Source organism: Octodon degus, unplaced genomic scaffold (genome assembly GCF_000260255.1).
Source record: "Octodon degus isolate 3935 unplaced genomic scaffold, OctDeg1.0 scaffold00064, whole genome shotgun sequence".
NCBI lineage: Eukaryota > Metazoa > Chordata > Mammalia > Rodentia > Octodontidae > Octodon > Octodon degus.
The window spans coordinates 1,025,225-1,044,770 of NW_004524640.1; the positions used below are offsets into that span (position 1 = coordinate 1,025,225).

General features: G+C 39.2%; 1 protein-coding gene across 3 annotated transcripts in view; it reads left to right on the top strand.

Moving 5' to 3' along the window:
- Slco1c1 (solute carrier organic anion transporter family member 1C1) overlaps window positions 1-19,546 on the top strand; it is a 50,304-nt gene that overhangs the window by 18,063 nt on the left and 12,695 nt on the right. For 2 of the 3 annotated variants that reach the window (XM_004634539.1, XM_004634540.1), the window contains 6 exons: window positions 3,116-3,262; window positions 5,184-5,282; window positions 7,653-7,895; window positions 8,913-9,077; window positions 13,243-13,438; window positions 17,880-18,045. In XM_004634539.1, coding sequence (XP_004634596.1) covers window positions 3,116-3,262; window positions 5,184-5,282; window positions 7,653-7,895; window positions 8,913-9,077; window positions 13,243-13,438; window positions 17,880-18,045 — 1,016 coding nt within the window. The remainder of the gene's footprint in view (window positions 1-3,115; window positions 3,263-5,183; window positions 5,283-7,652; window positions 7,896-8,912; window positions 9,078-13,242; window positions 13,439-17,879; window positions 18,046-19,546) is intronic. The other variant, XM_004634541.1, reaches the window with a different exon arrangement.

Genomic DNA, 19,546 nt, shown 5'->3' on the forward strand with positions numbered 1-19,546 from the left:
CTATTACAGATTACCATTTGCAGTGCAGTTGCTTAGTTCACAGGTATCAGTATATATAATTAGTCAGGGTGAGAATCTTTTCAATTAACTGCTAGATTTAAAAAATCTTCTGGAGATTCTCAGGATCATTGCCTAGCCCATCTTCTACATATAACTGTATGTCTTGACAATGTCATACATGGATATTTAAAGTGCCATGAAAGTCCTATAATGTAAGTTAATATAAGATGAGATCCTAAGAAAATGTACAGAAGATCAAATCTTATGGAAGAAGCAATAACTATGTGTGACTAGGAAAATATTCCAGTGAATCCACATAAGATGGGTTTTTTTAAACAGGTAGCATTAGCTATTAGCACAGTTGTATCTCAGTCAATTGTTCAGAGGTAAGAGAAACATAGTTGTCTCCTGTTACAGGTGGTCACACACTGGTCCATGAACTTCAAAAGTGAATTCATCCCATGATTCTGGAAAGACAGCTGTGTTCTTATTCATGCAGGAAGAAGGGCTAGGGTTGTGTTGTCACCTGAATGGAGTTCTCAAAATTTTTCCAAATGCATCTGTTTGTGAACCAAATTGTTCACAAACGAAAGCATTCATGAACCAGGATATATCTGTGTATTACTGCCTGTACTATATGTTTTTATATTTCTTAATTATGCATGCTGTGCTTGTCTATGCATAAGTGTATGTGATTTCTTACTCAATTCCTTTTAATCAGAATGTCAAAAACTTAATTTCAATTTGTCCTTTAACCTGCACACCTCTCCTCCAAATGTTGCTTATATTCTTGGAGCAGAGCAGGTAGAGGTACAGTTGGGGGTTGGTTTTATCAGTCATATGTCAGCTAAGAGATCTAAAATCCCTCTGGTCACAATATGTTCATAGAATGAGTACACAGATGGTCAATTTATGTGTATGTTCACACCCATGTTAGCACAGCAGCTCTCTTGGAGAAAGAAGAGACTATCTTGAGTACAAGTAATAATTGAACTTCCCACAAGCGTTAGAATGCAGTGAATTGTGTCAGCCTGTCCGCTGTTTCTCATGGCTCTGATACAAAGCAACAATGATGCATCTGAGCCACCCTTGGGAACAGAGAAATCATCTCCTCTCTGTCACTCTTGACATTGGAAGCCCTGGGAGGAACCGCCTGCAGAGATGCTGAGCTGTGCTGTGCTGCTGCCCCAAACCTGGGGTCTTCTAACTCCCTGGGCCCTGTTAGCCATCCATAGAGGCTTTCTCTCTCAGAAATACCTTCCTTAGTACTGTTGAAGTATCTTTTCCTGGGTGATGAATACTTAAAGTCTACCTGTTCAAATGGAAAGAAGGGACAGGGACTAAAAATATCTGGAAATATAGGAGAGGGAAGGAAGAGCAGAGAACATAAATATACAAAAATGTTTACTTTAGCCAGCAATTCTAAAAGAAGGAAAGCAAAGCAATTTAGAAGAGAAGAATGGGGGAAAAAGTGATAAATACACCCAGGAGTACATGTTCAAATCAGGGGATAAGAGCAAAAGCTGTGTTGATGTACTAGAATGGATAGTAAACTTTATTTGTGTCCACATATAAAGACAAATTGCTGACCAGAAAGTTTAGCATTTTAAATATATATAATATTTTATACCCACCCCATAATTCTTCTGGGGGAATTTACCTAAATTATCTCCTATCATTTAGTTCTGATGATGCCCATTATATGCAAATTTATGGTCCTTGTTTTCTCATTTTGCAAATGGGAAAGTACCTCAGGAGGGAACTGTGGTACCTGAGATCAAATACTAGATTAACCCACTTCTCTATTATGGGGCCATGGAAGTAACAGCAATGCTTCAGCACACTGTAGAGTGTTGAAATTGTTTCCTCACTACCACATATAATTAAGAGCCTTTTTCCATATACTCCAACAGCCACATCATAGTTTATGGTTAAGGTGTTACAAACTATAGCTCTACAGTGTCCACACAACCCTCGCTATAAGTTTATCAACATGGCTGTAAGTATGACACACATGCTAGAGCTAGATATGGTGTTGCAGCCAATTTTTAGATACAAAATTTATATCTTATTTTGGGGAGCAGGAGAGAAGCCCAGAGAAGATTTAAATGCAACTTCCATGATCAGTTGGCTACATTTCGAGAAGAGGTAAAATCAGGCTGAAATCAACACGAGTTCAGGTTTCTCTTCTGTTGCATAATCTGATTGGCTGCTTCAAAGGCGCACACCTCACATTGTCATAACCCCTACCTCTTGATCTAAAATCACATTAAGTGATCCTAATATGCAAGGATAAACACTATCTAATAGGATTCAGCTTTCCAATGTCCGCAAGGCACAACTCACTGTGAGGCAGAGACGCAACATTCAGATGTGAATGCAAGAGGTGGCTTAACATTATCAGTTTTGGGAATTGACAATCTCTTTAGAGCTCTGTTTCATTTATATCATGCACGGTTCTATTATGATACGACTTTTATGAATACCCTTTAAAATTGTTAGCTTTAAATTTCACTCTCAGAATAATTCCAAAAGTTTTTTGTGTTGGACTATTCATATCGTAAAAGCATGATAATTTTGATATAAAGATCTGTTTGGGGAGTATCCAAATTGGTTAATCACTCACAAATATAATTATACAGAATAATGCTCTGTGTGGAACATCAAACACATAAAATTTTGTATTTCAGATCAAATTTGCTCAACAATAAAATTACTTGCTATTTCTGTTGAAAGATACAAAAGTCTAAAAGTTAAATTCAGAAAGACTTTGCTCAAAATTTGTCTTGCCCCAGGTAGGATGCTGGAAGGATTGCAGGAATCCAAACATCCCTGTGTAGGAACAAAGTGAAAGGAGGCAACTTAGACGAGAAGGAAACAGGAACAGAAAACAATCATACTCCCAGGTTGGGTCTTGTGGGTATTTAACTCTGTAAGAGATTGAAGTCCCAGAAAATATTTTCTGAGTTTCTCCAAACTCCTATCAAACTACTAGTGCTGCAGCATTCCCTTTCCCACTCCAACTCAATTTTAGAACCAATGGTAGAAATGCAGAATAAATGTTTAGCTTTGATTGTGATCTCCTTTTAATCCTCTGGTTTGCTTTCCCTTCGAGGCTGTGAGGCAGATGCCAGCTCCTCCATGTGGGTCTATGTGCTCCTGGGAAATCTTCTTCGTGGCTTAGGTGAAACTCCCATCCAGCCGCTGGGCATTGCCTACCTGGACGACTTTGCTGCTGAAGACAACGCCGCTTTCTATATTGGTAATGCCCCGCTGGTCCTCTTGGGAAGTGGGTGCCCGCACTGCTCATTCTGTCATACTAAGCCAGGTGTAGAAAGTTGTGTAAGTCCTTTACCACCTCTTTGCTGGCTGAACATAGTTCTGAAGATTGCAGTCAAGATTTGGTGAGGAAGGGAGACCTCGTAACTTAGAAAGGCCTATTATATTATGTAAAGAATGCCAGATTAGAAGAAAGGGGTGATGAGTTCAACTGCAGTGATGTAGGACCTGGTGAAAGTGTCTTTGTGGGCTTTGGATCTCACAGATTGCTTTTACTACGATAAGAATGCCATTGAAGGGCTGGTGAGATAGCTCAGTGGACTAAGTGCATGCTTTGACAAGCACAGGGACCAGGGTTCAATCCCCAGACCCACATGCTGCGCCGGCCCTGCCCCCAGGGTTCACTGGGCCAGTGATCGAGCCCAGGCATGGTGAAAGACAGGAGGACCACTACAAGTCTGAGCTGCATAATAAGACCCTGTACCAAACACATAAATGGAAAAAAAAAGAATGCCATTGAGGCATCTAGGTGTGACAACTTTTATACATTCTTCTCTGCAGTGCTAGAGACTGATTTGTATTCTACACATATTACTTACTTAAAACATCTTTTGTTTTCTGTGAGGAATAGGCAGTTGTTAATTTCTGGTTCTGGGCAACAGGTACATATGTATAAGGAAAAGTATAAACAGGATAAGAGCAAGCCCTGAAGAGATCCCGTTTCTGAAACAGGCTCCAGAGGACACACCAACAGCTCAAGTCACAAAACTCAGAATGGCAGCAGAGACAAACTTTCAAGGCCAGATGCATCTAAGCAACATTCACTGGAAACTTGCATGTGCTAGAATTAAGCTAGAAACCAGAGTTACAGTTTTACACATCAGCCTTGATTTGTTGGAGTTCTGGATGTATTGAAGGGTCTACCATTTAGGATTGGCTTTAAGAGGTCTTCACCTACATTCACTGTTCAGGCTATCCCTGGCTGTGCAATCCAGAGCTCCAGGGTATTCTGCTTCTAGCCAAGAAGTCCCAAATTACCAACAGAGCACTTGCTTTCATCAAAAATTACAGCATAAATCAAAAACTGGCAATGGAACAAAAGCTTCATCACAAGCACTGGGCAAGGACCTCAGCGATGGGATTGAAGTGGCAACCAGGAATTTCCTTTCTCTCTCGGAGCCTGTTTGCCCTCTTTGCTGTCGCCTCTGTTCTCAAGGGGCCTGGTGACTGCTGTGCACTCCTCCACTTGATTTAAACCAACCTCTGTGGAGTGTGTGTACTTCTAGTTCTGCTTGAAATGAAAGGTAGATGGAGATGTTTTGCAGCTTCCCAGAAACAGTGGCTTTTTAGGCAATCTGTTCCGCTCACCTGCTAGGGCTGCCCTGCTGGTCAGGAGCAGCCCAGGTCCTTTGCAGGGTGCTTCCTGCAATCGGCATAAATCCCCTCTGAAAATCAGTGGCACAGAATCTCAACATGAATGGATGCACTTTTTCACTCAAGTGGAAGAAGTCAATTTAAATGTCAAGATGAAGCTCATGTTTAACTGACCATAAAACATTTTGAAAGGCTACCAAATTTCGTATACTTCCAAATTTTAACAGTGGACAATCTAACGCTAGAACCTAAAATTTGCCTCCTTCTGGGAAATTAACTTCTTCAGAGTCTTGGCATTGTTTTCTAAGAGGCAGCTGATGCCTTAAAAGTGTTCATTCTTCTCCCAAAGCAGAGAAGGATTTATTTCCTGAGTCAATGCGGTTGAAAAAGGACAAATTAAACACATACAAATGAGTAGTTGAAACATCTGTAGCTACTTACTGATCTCACTCACATTTCTTGTTTAAGATTTTATTAATATATCAAAGCAAATAAATGGCAGCTTTTTCCTCCTTTTTCTTTTGGTACAGGGTGTGTGCAGACGGTTGCAATTATTGGACCAATTTTTGGCTTCCTGTTAGGTTCATTATGTGCCAAATTGTATGTGGATATTGGCTTTGTAAACCTAGGTAAGGGGGTTGTTTTTATTTATTCACTTTACTTCGGTTACTGTTGCTTTTTTAAGTGGGAGCAGTGTGGAAAATAGCAAATTACCTTTTTTCTAAAATGTGAGGGTGTTTTTAAAATGCAAAAAGTCCATGGGAAATGTATCACTATAATTACCACACACATTAATAGGTGGAATATAAAAAATAGGTGGTGACTAGAACTGAATGGTCCATGGTTTGTTATGAAGTTGTATCCTGTTTCGCTTCTGCTTTGCCAGTTCAAATGCATTTGAGCACAGTTGAGACTATCTATGGTTACTTGTTGACTTTTGCTGGTTTCAGGTGCGTCAACATTCATTACACTTACATCAATTGCTAATGTGTTTAGGGGCTTCTAGAAACTCCAAGGATTAAAAATCTCTAGCAACCAAGGCCTTTCTCATGCTTTCCTTTCTTCCCCCTACTCCCTTTACTGAACCTTTTCTTCTTTTTTTTTCTTTTTGTATTTTAGGGAAGGGGCTACAGAGTGTTCAGAGTCTCACTCTAGAACAGACTCCTAGTGATCTGCCTGTTTGTAGCCTCCCAAGTGCTGGGATTATAGGCGCGCGTGCCACCACGCCCAGTCTCAATCACAGTCTCAGAGCAGCCCCTGCACCTGCGTGCTGGCTCTTTAATCCACTGAGTTATTTGTAGGCCCTTTTCTTTTCTTTGTTAAAGCAAAAAATTATAGCAAAGACTAGATTTCCTTTTAGGAGATTGCTTGTTCAGGAAATAAGTGGGAAGGGGTTGTTTTCCCCATAGTCTAATTTTTTTTCCTTCCCTGTGAAAAGTATCCTTTAGAAATAGATAGCATTCATCCATTGTTATCTTTACAAAAGTAAGTCTAAAAAGCAGTTATCAACAATAAAATAAATAAAATAAACTACACTGTAAAGAAATCTGGTACTGCAGGTTGAAGTCATTGAGAGCTAAAATGCAAAATTCTTGCTCTTTTCAATCAAATAAACTGAAATATTCATTCATTATGTCCCTCTTAATTATTTTATACTTACCCTGTCACAAAGGCTATGCTACTCTACATGAGTGAGCCAACCGTTGAGTTCCTAGGCTTCATGCAGTTAAAATCCAGCAGATGGGACAGATATACGAGACATGGAATACAGATTGGGAACCAGTACGGAGGAGAATCATTGAGAAGCAGCTGATTTGCGGTGGTAAACGAGGGATCGCATTTTACCTAGAATAATGCAGTGTCCAACCTGCTTGCCAAAGGACGCGTGTTTGTATCCCTATGCTCTTGAGTGTGATGAATGTACAGTGACCTGTTCTATATATTCTTTCAGAGAATAAAAGAAAGAAAAAAAACCCACTTACTTTGATTCAGAAAAGCAAGTATTCACTTTGAAGTCAAATTAGGAATGTGTGCCATTTAAGTGATAAAATTGAAGTTTCATTTTCGCATACATAACTTGCTTCAGAACTAGAGGGGCTCTGAAGTATTATGAATTACCATGTAATACATAATGTTCTTCTGGTTAAATCATAGCGAGCCTTAAGTTCACCACCTGGGCAATAAGAGCTCGACAGCAGGTTTGGGCTGATCATGGCAGAGTGTAACTTGTGAAGTAAAATCTTAAAAAGATGTCCAAGCCGGGGAGATAGCTCAGTAGGATAAGCACCTGCCTGGCAAGCGCAGAGTCGTGAGTTCAATCCCTGGTACTGGGGTTAAAAAAAAAGAGGGGCCAGCCAGATAGGTCATTGAAGTGCTTGCTTAAGCAGAGCACAGTGGCTAGGTTCCATCTCCTGCGTGCGGTGCTGGCTCCGCCCCTCCGGGGCACGCTGAGACAGAGATTGAGACTGGGCATGGTGGCACGTGCCTGTAATCCCAGCAATTGGGACACTGAAAACAGGAGAATAACTACAAGTCCTATCCATGTAGCGACCTGTAGACCCTATAGCCCCTGTCCTAAACACCAAAAAAAAAAAAAAAAAAACCAGTATGCAAGCCAAATGGAAGTGACACTGATGTGGAGCAGCTGCTGTAGGGGGTGCCGAGTCACCCTAACTCTTCCCCCACACATTACCTTCCACCTCCCAGGAGTTGCACTGCAGACAAGAGGGCAGGGGGAAAGTCATGAGACGCCTGTGCAGATTTTACTTCAAGTTGAAAGAACAAAATAAAGGAAGAGCATACTTTAGAAATACCCCTTTCCCTTTAACAAGCAAAATCATAGTATTAAAAATAAATGCATGTGTATCATACATGAATTATTAGGTATTCTTAAGGAAGCGATAGAGCTAGTGGTAGGATTTTTTAAAAGTGTATTTCAACACCTTGGCTTTGATCTCTCTCTATACTTATGCTTCTTAGCTGTCCTTTCTACTTTTCAGACCATGTTACCATTACCCCAAAGGACCCTCAGTGGGTAGGCGCCTGGTGGCTTGGATATCTGATAGCAGGAATCATAAGTCTTCTTGCGGCTGTGCCTTTCTGGTGTTTACCTAAAAGCCTTCCAAGACCCCAAAGTAGACAAGACTCTAATTCTTCAGAGAAATCCAAGTTTATTATAGATGATCATATAAAATACCAAACACATGCTGGAGAAAAAGTAAAAATAATGGAAATGGCCAGAGGTAAGTCAGATTTTCCTTGCTTTTGAAGTAGTTTCAGTTTTCCTACTGGGATGCAAGGGCATTCATAAGCAATACCATTCTTTTCCTCACCTGCATTAAAAAAAATTAGAAATTTTATAGGAAGCAGAAATGCAGATCAAAAGTCTGAACTCTTATTGGAAAACTAACGAATCACATGATCAAGAAGCATCATAACCCTCCTTGCATACATCTCTGCTCTCTCCTGCCTCCTCAGTTTAGTGTCCACAATTGTTTTTACCCAGGATTGCTGGTTTATCTAATCTGGGGCACAGGAACAAAAACAGAATGAATCTCCAGGGCTTGTAGCCCTTTGATAGATGAGGGCTACCCATCTGGAAACGGTGTTTTAGTGCATGTCTTGTACTATGATCAAAAAAATGCATGTCAGCTGAGAGGGACACAAGCCAGAAGTGTCCTAATGAATTCTCCCCCTGCCCCCAGGAAGGGGGCCACCAGGAGATTTGCTCCATTCCATGTTATAGTTTCATTGGCAGAAATTCTTCACTTTGCTAACTCTTTCACTACAAGATAGGAAGGAGAAAGAATGCCAAACCTCTATTCTAATGTTCAAGTATATTCCTTAAGGTTAAAGGAGACAACACCCTCAGTTCTTTCCCAATGACCAGGAATTTGAAGAATAGAGATCTCAAACCTGAGGTCCCCAATGCCCTTACAACAGCTCTGTGCTAGGTGATGGGAGGACGCTTTTGTCTCCTGGCCCTTGACCCACACAACACTTGGAGAAATTTGTTTTTGACTTCCTGCTGTGAGATAATCTCTATTATATGCCTGCTGGAGTGAGTGCTTATGTCTGGATTTGAAACTGGACAGACTGCAGACTTCATTTGAGCCACAGGCTCATCACACAAAGGGTGTGTGTGTGAGAAACACTTCTAAGCTCTAGGACAAGGGGACTCAGCATCTACATCCTGCTGCCAGAGCTGTGTCTTTGACCTGCAATGACACTGTCTTGCATTACTCTGTATTGTCTTACAGATTTTCTCCCATCACTGAGGAATCTTTTTGGGAACCCAGTGTACTTCTTGTATTTGTGTGCAAGCACCATTCAGTTCAATTCTCTATTTGGCATGGTGACATATAAACCCAAGTACATCGAACAGCAGTACGGGCAGTCATCTTCCAAGGCCAACTTCGTTATCGGTAGGCTCACCCATCCTTCCTGCTTTCCCACAAGGCACTGCCTTTTGTGCAGCTTGTTAATGCTCGGTAATCTTCAAGTGTTGCAGTACTTACTGACCCAAAGTAGTGTAGGCCATTTCAGATGACATCAGAAAATAAATAAAAATAATGTAGCAGAATAAAATATTTAGCCTGTGGCATGACTTACTGCAAATAATCTTCAAAACCGAGTATGTGACCTAGAAAGAGCTGCTGACAGTTCTGCAGAAGTAATATCACGTAGACTCCATATGCATTTTATTAGGTGGTCAGTGCTGAGTAGCTGTGTTTCAAGTTTGGCTGAAGCCTCACAACAGTAGCGATTACACATGGGCAGTTTCTGGAATGATATAAAATGGTGAATGAGATACATTAAAAAGTAGTTACCATGACACAAAGATTGCATTTGTCCAGTTGGACCACTTTTCTGATTCCTGGTGATTGAAGACTTGTGTTTCTACCACAGTTGTAAGTTACTAATCAGAATGCTATTCAAAGGCCAAGAAAAGCATAAAGAAAAAAAGGAAGCACAGTGTACAACATAGGACTATTGCCCAGGGAGTAATAGGATACTTTAAAAACCTAGGCTAGTTTCTTTAGTTCAGGAAGATGTCATTTAATATTACTGCTGTAAGATAGAAAATATATTCTATTTCTTCAGGCATATTCCTTTATGAAGGGAGATTCCTTTGGTATAACATAATTTATTCTACATGGGAGATGTTAACAATCACTCCATGTATCTATCTCTACACGCAAAGAAACAACAAAAACAGTGACCAAAATCAAGCTGCTGAGTCTATTTGGGGACCTGTAATCATTGTCTCTGATGAGTATTTGGCAGATGTTAACCTAAAAGACCCTTTGAGGCTTTCTCTAAAAGACTAGAAGTTAAGAGACTAGATTACTGAACTTTTTCACTCTTAACACTAACTGGTTCAGTTACTGGAATCGTATTATGTTATGATTGCCCTCAAAAAATATTTTGGATTTTTCCTCAAGCTCCCATCTATGTCCTTGATGTTTTGGTTTGACAAAGACTATTTGAAGAATGAAAATTTGAAATATTCTGTTTTTATATTAGTTTTTATATTTTTATTGAGCTATCAGAACTAATAGCTTACTCTGTAGAATTAACAATTAATTAACAACTAATGCTATAATGTGTATCTATATAGTAAGCACAATGTGGAAACAATAGCAGCCTTTAGGAGCCCACAAGAATCTCCCCAGCCAGTATTTTCCCACAAAGCTAGTACTTACTCTAAACTATCATCAGAGATCAGTCTTGCCTATTTATGAGCTTCACCTATAAATCGAACAGTGAATATTCTTTTTATTTTTTTTTGTCTAGCTTACTTCAGTTGAAGAGAAATCTATGAGTTTCATCCATGCTATTGTACACAGCTGTTGCTTTGTTCTTCACTGTTTTACAACTCTCTACTACTTGGATATATTTGCATTTCTTAATTTTATTGCAGATGAACATTTTCATTGTGTGTTGCCTTTTGCTAGTATAAGTAACATTGCTGTTTCTACTTTATGCAGCATATACTGATGAGCTGATATGCCTATTTCTTTTGGTTACATCATGGAGAACAATTGTTGGGTCACAGGGACTATGTGTCTATGTACATTGTGATTTTTGCGAATTAAATATAGCTATTGGAAGTATAAAAACCTACCTATTGATCCACACCCTTGTCAGCACTTGGTATTGTCGGTCTTCTCACTATAACTTTTCTTCTGGGATGTGGGGTAGTGCGTTTGTCATTTTCTCAATGCTGGGATAAAATACCTAATACCCAAAAGTTAAAAGAGGAGGGGTTTGTTTTGTCACATGATTTCAATTCATGGCTGCCAGGCTCCAGGGAGAAGCATGTGCTAGGAGAACCTGAGCGGAGGATAGCTGTCTGTTCTATGACAGCCAGGAGGCAGAGATGAACCCAGGAGCGGGGGAGCGAGGCCGACCCTTCCAGGTCATGGCCTAGTGACCCACCCATTCCAACTATGCTGCACCTCCTGAAAGTGCACTGGGCTCTGATTAAAGTTGATTAATCCTCTGATTAGTCCATTAATCCTAATGAGTATAATGGCCCCGTGATCTTATCACCCTCCAAGAGTCCCACTTCTGAAAACCTGAGAATTTAGGGAGATACTTTAGATCTAAACCATAACACATGGTATCCTATTGTCACTAAATTTGCATTTACCTGATTGCTATTGATGTTAATCACCTTTGCATAGGTTTGTATGTCATTTCAAAGTTGTTTTTTATTATTCTATTCTATCCTACCCTATCCTATCCTGTCCCCATTTTACTTTTTGCTTATAGATCTTTTTCTTGTATTTGTTGGAGTATTATATATTTTCTTTGATACAAGCTTTTTGTTATACATAGTGTTGATAGGTTCTGGCCCTAGTATGAGTTGCTAGATTATTATGGTGCTCACCTCACATGGCTGAAGCCCTTAAAACAGCAGCTCAGCTTTCCAAGGATCACTTCCTCCTTCTCTCCCAACCCAGCCTGGGATGCAATTTCCTGTCACCTTTCCCTTGCACACAGGAGAGACTCCGATCAGCTCTTTAGATGTAATTGAAACTGCCATTTAGACTCAACCCCTATCAAAAGTTCATGAAGTCTGAGCTCTGCTTGTCTCAGGTCAGAGTATCCCCCCATCTCCGTCAGACTCTCTCTGTATATTTAGAGTCAATAAAGGCCTCTTTTACCTTTCCTATCTCTTTACTGTCCTGCCAAAAAACTTAACAGTGTATACGTATTTTCTCACAAGCTTCTCGCCTTTTCATTTTGCTTATAGTAAGCTTCTTAATTTTATTTAGGCCTCATTTATAATTTTTTCTCCTTCATTAGTGTCATTTTTTATTATGTTGAAAAATTCTTGTTAAATGCCTGGGTCATCAAACTGTTTCTCTAATATTTCCACTAACATCGGAATTCAGTATTTGATTCTTTTAGCTTTCACGTTGATTCGAAATCATTTTAAATCAGGTTTTCTGCTAAAGAGAAGGGTGACATATGGTTCAGTGAAAACAGGGGAGGCCATTGCTCTCCATTTGCAGAAATAGTGGGACATATTATTAAGTATATGTTTATTTCTCATTATTCAACAATGCTTTAAGATTTTAGGGCATTTCCATGTTTTCTCACTGGAATGATGATAAATTTTTAATTTTCAGATTGAAAAGTAAATTAAAGGAAAATTGGAATCATTCTATAGTGGAGCTTATAATAGAATATTAAATTACATGTAATCACATGTATTTGGTAGGTAACAATCAAAATGCTCTTTACCTAACAAATTACATTTAAAGAACATTATCACAGATGAAAGAAGGTGAAGGTCTGACCTGGTGACCTGCTCAATATTACAGATAACAGATCAATTATGTGTCCATCATGAGATAATCAGGAATAATTTTTTTTCAATTTCTGGATGGCTATTCAATCTGCAGTACTTTAAGTGACATTATTCACAAAATCAATGAATTAATTTTTACTCCTCAGATTTCTTTTTTTAAAAAATGTATTTAAGGCCTGGTAGATAGCTCAGTGGAATAAGCACTTGCCTGGCAAACAAAAGGACCTGAGTTCAATCCCTAGTTTTACAAAAAAAAAAAAAATGTATTTAGTAAAGGGTCTACAGGGTCTCACTACACAGATCAGACTTGTAGTGATCCTTCCTATTTTTCAGCCTCCCAAGCACTGGGATTATAGGTGTATGCCACCACACCTAATCTCTATTGCTGTCTCAGCATACCCCAGGGGCAGGGCCAGCACTGCAGGCTGGAGATTGAACCCTTGGCCCCTGTGTCCACCTAAGCAGGTACTTTAGTGTGCTGAGCTATCTGGCTGGCCCTATCTGTCAGATTTCCAAAGAAGAAAATATTAAGCTCAACCTTCATCAGATACCCTTAACATATGATAGTAGATGATAGTGACTATGTATTAACTATGTTAAAATGACAGAACTGTCTAATATCACATCAGGAACCACTGCATATGGTTTTGTTGTTGTTCTTTGCTTTTTATTTTTTGTTTTTGCACAATGGCTTAGAACGTTTCTTTGAATGCCCATGTGTTTCTTTTAGAGGTTTTCCAAAATGATGTGTTTTTCTTATTCCTCAGGGCTCATCAACATACCTGCGGTGGCCCTTGGAATATTCTCTGGGGGAATAGCCATGAAAAAATTCAGACTCAGCATGTGTGGAGCTGCAAAACTCTACCTGGGATCGTCAGTCTTTGGTTACCTCCTCTTCCTTTCCCTTTTTGCTTTGGGCTGTGAAAATTCTGATATAGCAGGACTTACTATCTCCTACCAAGGGTATGTTTCCTGGTTAATTACTTTGAGGAGATGGCTTGTTTAATCCAATTAATTATTGGTAGACTCTTAAAATAAAACTTCAATTGTTAGGGGTTGTCACTATGGAGAAAGAATTCTTTTATTATGGGATAGCTGAGCATACTTAAATGTCAGAATCTGTTATTGTCCCTAAAGTTAGTCATTCACTTTAAATTTGAATATCTTATAAAGAAATATTTAAAAAATGCTAAATTTGCATCTTACATGAGAGCATGAATTTAAGTGAAACAATATGAATGTAGAAAGACAGACCTTGAATCTTGTCTCTGCCTATTTTTTGTGAAGTGATATCTTATAGATTATTTATACTAGTCTGTTTTCACTTTCCCATTTCTAACATTGAAATAATACTTTCCTTTTATGGGTTTAAGAAAGCTTAAGTAAGGTAATGTACATGAAAGTGGTTGGTCCTTCCCTGACACACAATACAGCTCCATTCGTGGCAGTAGTTGTGTGCTTCCCCTTCGGACTCTGTAAGTGGAATGGTTTATGCTGTCTCCTTTGGTCTCCATATACGTGAGTCCTGAGAAGGTTTGGCACAGAATGGCTCTTCTGCAGCTCACTGCTTCCCTGTACAGCTAGCTCTCTTTGGCTGAGTATCTTAACAGTGGGTCAGAAAACATTATTTTTCTTTATAATTGATGCTGTCAGACCTTTGTTATCCTTAATAGGGTGGAGATGAGATTGTTTAATATCCAATCTGTCTCTTTTCAGACAAGACTGGTTCTTGTATTTCACTTGTTCCCATTAAGAATTCTTCCTATCACTCTTCGTAGCATGAGTTCCTTAAGGTAACTTTCTTCATCTCTCATCTATTTGTTTTAAACTGTTACTGAGCCTCTACCACATGCCAGGAAGACCTCCCTAATCACATCTGCCTCACTGCCTGGGACTCTCTGCCAGTCGCTCAAAAGCAAACATCCTGGACACTCTATTATGTTCTGCCTGTTCCCAAAATCTTGCTGATGGCTTGTTCTGCTGCCCCCTTTCTATTTCTCCTTTACACTCCTCCATCTCATCATTATGCTGTGAACTTCATTTCTTTCTTTGGCCTTGGTTTTCCTGCTGGTGAATGGACACAGGCTATAACTTTTTGCCAACTAATATGTTCCAGAAAATTGATGAGTGCAAAGTTCATCAATCATGTCTTCTGGAGTTAGCAAAGTCATGTTCTTTGATTCAACTGAGTATCATTCTGTCTTGGCTACAGTCAGCAGTGAAGATTAAGAATGTCAGTCATAGTGTTGCTTGATGGCACATACCTGTAACTTCCGCACTTTGTGGGCTAAGCCAGGAGGATTGTAAGTTCTAGCTCATCCTGGGCAACTCAGAGAAACCCTACCTCAAAACTAAAGATTGAGACAGTATAGGGATGTGGCTCAGAGTCTAGATTGTTAACCATTTTACAATGGAAGGGCTGTGGCTTCGAGAAAAGACCCAAGGTTCAATCTCTGGCAGAGAAACACATGGCAATTGTCCATATAAAGTTGAAAAGGCTTCCAGAAGAAGTATAAAACTTACATTAATTGTCTCTGTAATCCTCATGGTAGGTGGATGGTGATAGAGTAATGTATATTTTGGAATTACAAACTTTCTTAACTTTCATTTTTCACATGCTCCACACATCTTTGTATGGAAAGTTTTGCTACTTCATTTAAAGGAAATTGAATTTAGAAGAGTCAGTTACCTTCTCCAAAATTAACATCAAGTGCAAAGTCCTGAGTTTGATTCTTGGTACCACCAATAAATAAATAAATAAATAAATAAAAATAATATCAATCACCGACAGCTCATTGGTTTGAACACAGAGGAAAACCAAGTAGAATGTATTTCCTACATCATCCTACAGTTAAGCTTGAAGTAAACACATAAGCAGACAATAACAGAAAACTTTAATAGTTCACACAAAAGTATACTTGCACAATAAAAGAGTAAATATTTTTTAAATATAAGGATACTATATTTACTGAGTACAAGCCTCTGAAAAGTGGTCACCTTGAAAGATTTTAACCTTAATAAAACTGCACTAACACTATCATTGTTCAAATATTCTCAGACTCCTCTTTTGAAATTACTTTCCATAACTTTTAGAACATTCTCATTAAGGAAAAGATTCAACTTCCAAGAACAGCATTGCTATTTTAAGCAGCCAAAATCACTGGGAAAATTTCTCACTTTCAACATTAACTATCTGGAAAGCAAATCTTGTTTAGATGTAAACATTGTGACATTTTGCTAAAACTGTTCTTGCAGTTAAAAATTTAAATCAGAACTCTGCTGTGTATAATTAATTTCTGCCCTACACAGCAAATTAAACTTACTTGGGGTGATACGCAATAAAATGCTTTATAACATATAAAGTATTTTCCATGGATGGTCCCATGTTGCTTTGTCCCTGAGGATTGTTTTGATTAGACCCTTGAGAAGAGCTTTGTAGACAAGCTTTAGACCTGGTACGATGACAATAATCTGACGCGAGATAAGAACATATCCTAAGCCATGAGAAGGTTCTGTGTTCAGGTTGGTCACTAGGGGATTGTACAAATTTGAGAAAGTTACCTGGCCACACTGGACCTGACTGTCCCTATCTGCCACCTGAGTGGGTAGCCTGCATCATTTCAAATTTCCTTGATCCCCAAACTCCCCTGATCTCGGCCATACCCTGTTCATTGTGGCCTGATTCTAGGATTTCAAAAACTCATCATTGTAGTTTTAGCAGATCCTGCCAAACAGTCATAGCTAACAGTTACTAATTTGTGGAAGAGAATACAGTTAATACTCCTGTAGGATTTCCATTTCACTCTGTTTGGAGGGATTTGGAGGTAACTGAGAACTTAACAGTTCTGTTAAATGGAAGATGACATCCAATGAAATATTAGGACTGAAAAGAGTACATGAAATATCTCTGAGGTGAAAGCCAAAAGGACTGGCCCTTTTTTTGCAAAATAAAGTATCATTTTTTTTTGATAATTGACTTCTCAGAAACCTTGTTTCATAGTCTATGTGTGCCAGCAATTATTCTTGGTGCTGTAGATACAGTGAACAAAACATAAAGCCCATGCTCTCTGGCATGTGTGTTCAAGTGTATTACTTGCTTGTTTAAAGCCCCTTAAATATCTTTGTAACAATTATGAAAGTGGAAGGGAAAAAAATACATTTGATGGGACTGGGGAGATAGCTTCGTGGTCTAAGTGCCAGCTAGCAAGCACAAGTACCAGGGTTCAATTCCTAGTACTACATCCTGTGTGGGCCCTAGAACCCTGGACAGGCCATGCCAGCCACCAAAATGAGGCATGGTGGCACATGCCTGTAATCCCAGCACAGGGGAGGCTGAGACAGGAGGATCATTCTGAGTCTTAGCTTCGTAGAAAGACCCTGCACCAAATTAATTAATTAATTAATTAATTAAAAAAAGATAATACATTTGAAATAGGAGTGGAGCAAGTGAATTATGAATTGCTCATGGTGGAACGTTGGAAGCAAATAGGAGGGATGTGCCTTAGAGAAGAATAGATGGACCCAAAGAGTGCCAAAGGAAAGAGGAGAGGGATCAGGCCATCCAGAGGAAGAAGTGAGGGTAAAGTATCTCCATTAGAGAAACAGGCCCACCATGAAAGACCAAGAGAGAACAAAAGAGGAGGAGAGGAAAGAGAAAGCAATGTTATGTAGGATAACTAAAGTTAAGTCCATACCTTGAGGGAAACTATTATTGCATTCCTATTTATAATCAACTTTTATCTGCCTGTAGGTAACACTTAGGTTTCTAATAAAATCTTATGAATTAATAAATCATTCAAATAATGTGAAATATAACCAAGCCTGATATAGGACACAGAAGCGCTCCATACAGTGGGAGGATATACAGAGGAAAGAACGGATAACCTAAAAATGTGTTATTGAAAAAAATGTACAATTAGGGTATACAGTTCCTACAAATGTTGAAGGGATACTTAATGTTAACTCTTCAGTTCTATTTTTTTCATTACATCATTAGCAATATCCAGTCTTCTGATATAAAGTTATAGAAATTCCTAAATACACATGCATAAACACATATCACCTACAATTTATTGAAATAACATCATACATTTCTCTAAATGCCTGCATTTCTATCTTGTAGCTGTGTCCATAGATCATGTTCCTAGCTTCTTGAAGTAGCAGACTCTAGCAAAGTCACAGGCTAAGCAAAGAACACTATATAAAGATAATTTTCAAGGTAAATCTTTTCACTACTCATTTCACATATAATGACTAGACTTGGCATTTCTGATCATAGCCGTTTTCAGCAGGCAAATGTGTTGGCAGTACACTTTATATCACTCAGAAATATGTTTGAAAGTACAAGGGTGTTCCCTGCTAAGAGGTAATACTGTATATTGTTACATTTTTTTTGTTTTTGCAGAAACAAACCTGTGTCTTATCATGAACGAGCTCTCTTTTCAGATTGTAACTCAAGATGCAAATGTTCAGAGACAGAGTGGGAACCGATGTGTGGTGAAAATGGAATTACATACGCATCAGCTTGCTTTGCTGGTTGTCAAACCTCCAACATGAGTGGAAAGAACATTGTAAGAAAACACATTTCTCAAAGTATTTGCCCACAAATCTCTTACCACCTAGAACTATATGGTTTCTAAGATGTGCTCAGCAGTAGACCAGGCTGGCAGGAGTCCTGGCTCTTGTCCTTTTATGTGGAATCAGGGACTTTAAAGCCATTTCTACGTGACCTAAAGTTGAAAGAGCCAGAGTAAGAATTAGTTGTGAAGCAGGGTAGAGCAGCCTTTGAAATTATGTAGATATTTGGTTGCTTTGCTGATAAGGTGTAGTATCCCAGATAAGGAAGTGGTTCTTGGATGTTTAGGAGCAAGACAAACAGAAGACAACCAAAAGCCAGTATTAGGACGTCTAGACCACACAGGTAGATCCAGGAGTCAGGAATCTGCTTATGTAGTGAAGCCAAAGGTTTGGGAACAGCCCTACTAGAGAAGGGAAGCCAGGGCTGGGGAGATAGTTCAGTAGAATAAGCACTTGCCTGGCTAGTGCCAGGGCCTGACTGACTTCAATCCCTGGTTCCGAAAAAAAAGGAAGCCAATCTGTGTTATGGTTAAAAGTAGGTTAACTAGACTGGAGGTTTCTATAGGCTAGAAGTAGGTATTTAGAGATCTAAGTAGAAAATCATTTCCATCAATCTGGGCTGCTGTAACAAGTATGTTGAGGACTGAGTAGGTTAAACAGAAAACATTTAGCTCTCACAGTTCTTGAGGCAGGGAATTCCACAATTAAGCGGCCAGGTGAGAGTCAGCAGAATTTTGCTTCTTCTGTGTAGACAGCTCTCTGCTCTCTGTTTTTCCACAGAAGGCAGTAGGAAGGGAGAACAGATCTTTGCTGACTAGGGGATACAATAAAGTGCCCCTCATGAGGACTTCAGGTTCCCAACCTAACTTCCTCCCAAAGGTCTCACCTCTAACTACCATCACATTGGGGCTTAGTATTTCAGGATATAAATACAGGACACTCACTTGATAGAAAGCAATAGTGCATGGTAAGATGAACTTTGGGCATTAACAAGTGCCCTTTGGATCACACCTTTGCATTATTGGCTGAAGCACAGAGCCTATTTTGCACACATTGTGTCAGGTTGCATTCTGCTTGTGACTGATGGAATTGGGCTTTATTTGACGGTACAAGAGGGCTAAAAATTAGAACATACTGCATTTGCATATGGTTATCAACAAGGTACACAGAGCTTTGGGCAATCCATGTACAGATACAATGTAATATTTGCTGATTTTCCTCTTTGTTTTATTATTTTGGCATTTTATTCAAAGTGGAAAAGATCAGTTTCTAGTGGGAGAAACACAATCCACCAATTTGATATGCTTTCTACATTCTTTGTTTTCCTTCTCTCTTCTCTTCTCTTCTCTTCTCTTCTCTTCTCTTCTCTTCTCTTCTCTTCTCTTCTCTTCTCTTCTCTCTCTTCTCTTCTCTTCTCTTCCTTCCTTCTTCTCCCCTCCCCCTCCCCTCCCCTCCCTTCCCCCTCCTCTTTCCTTCCCTTTATTTTCTTTTCTA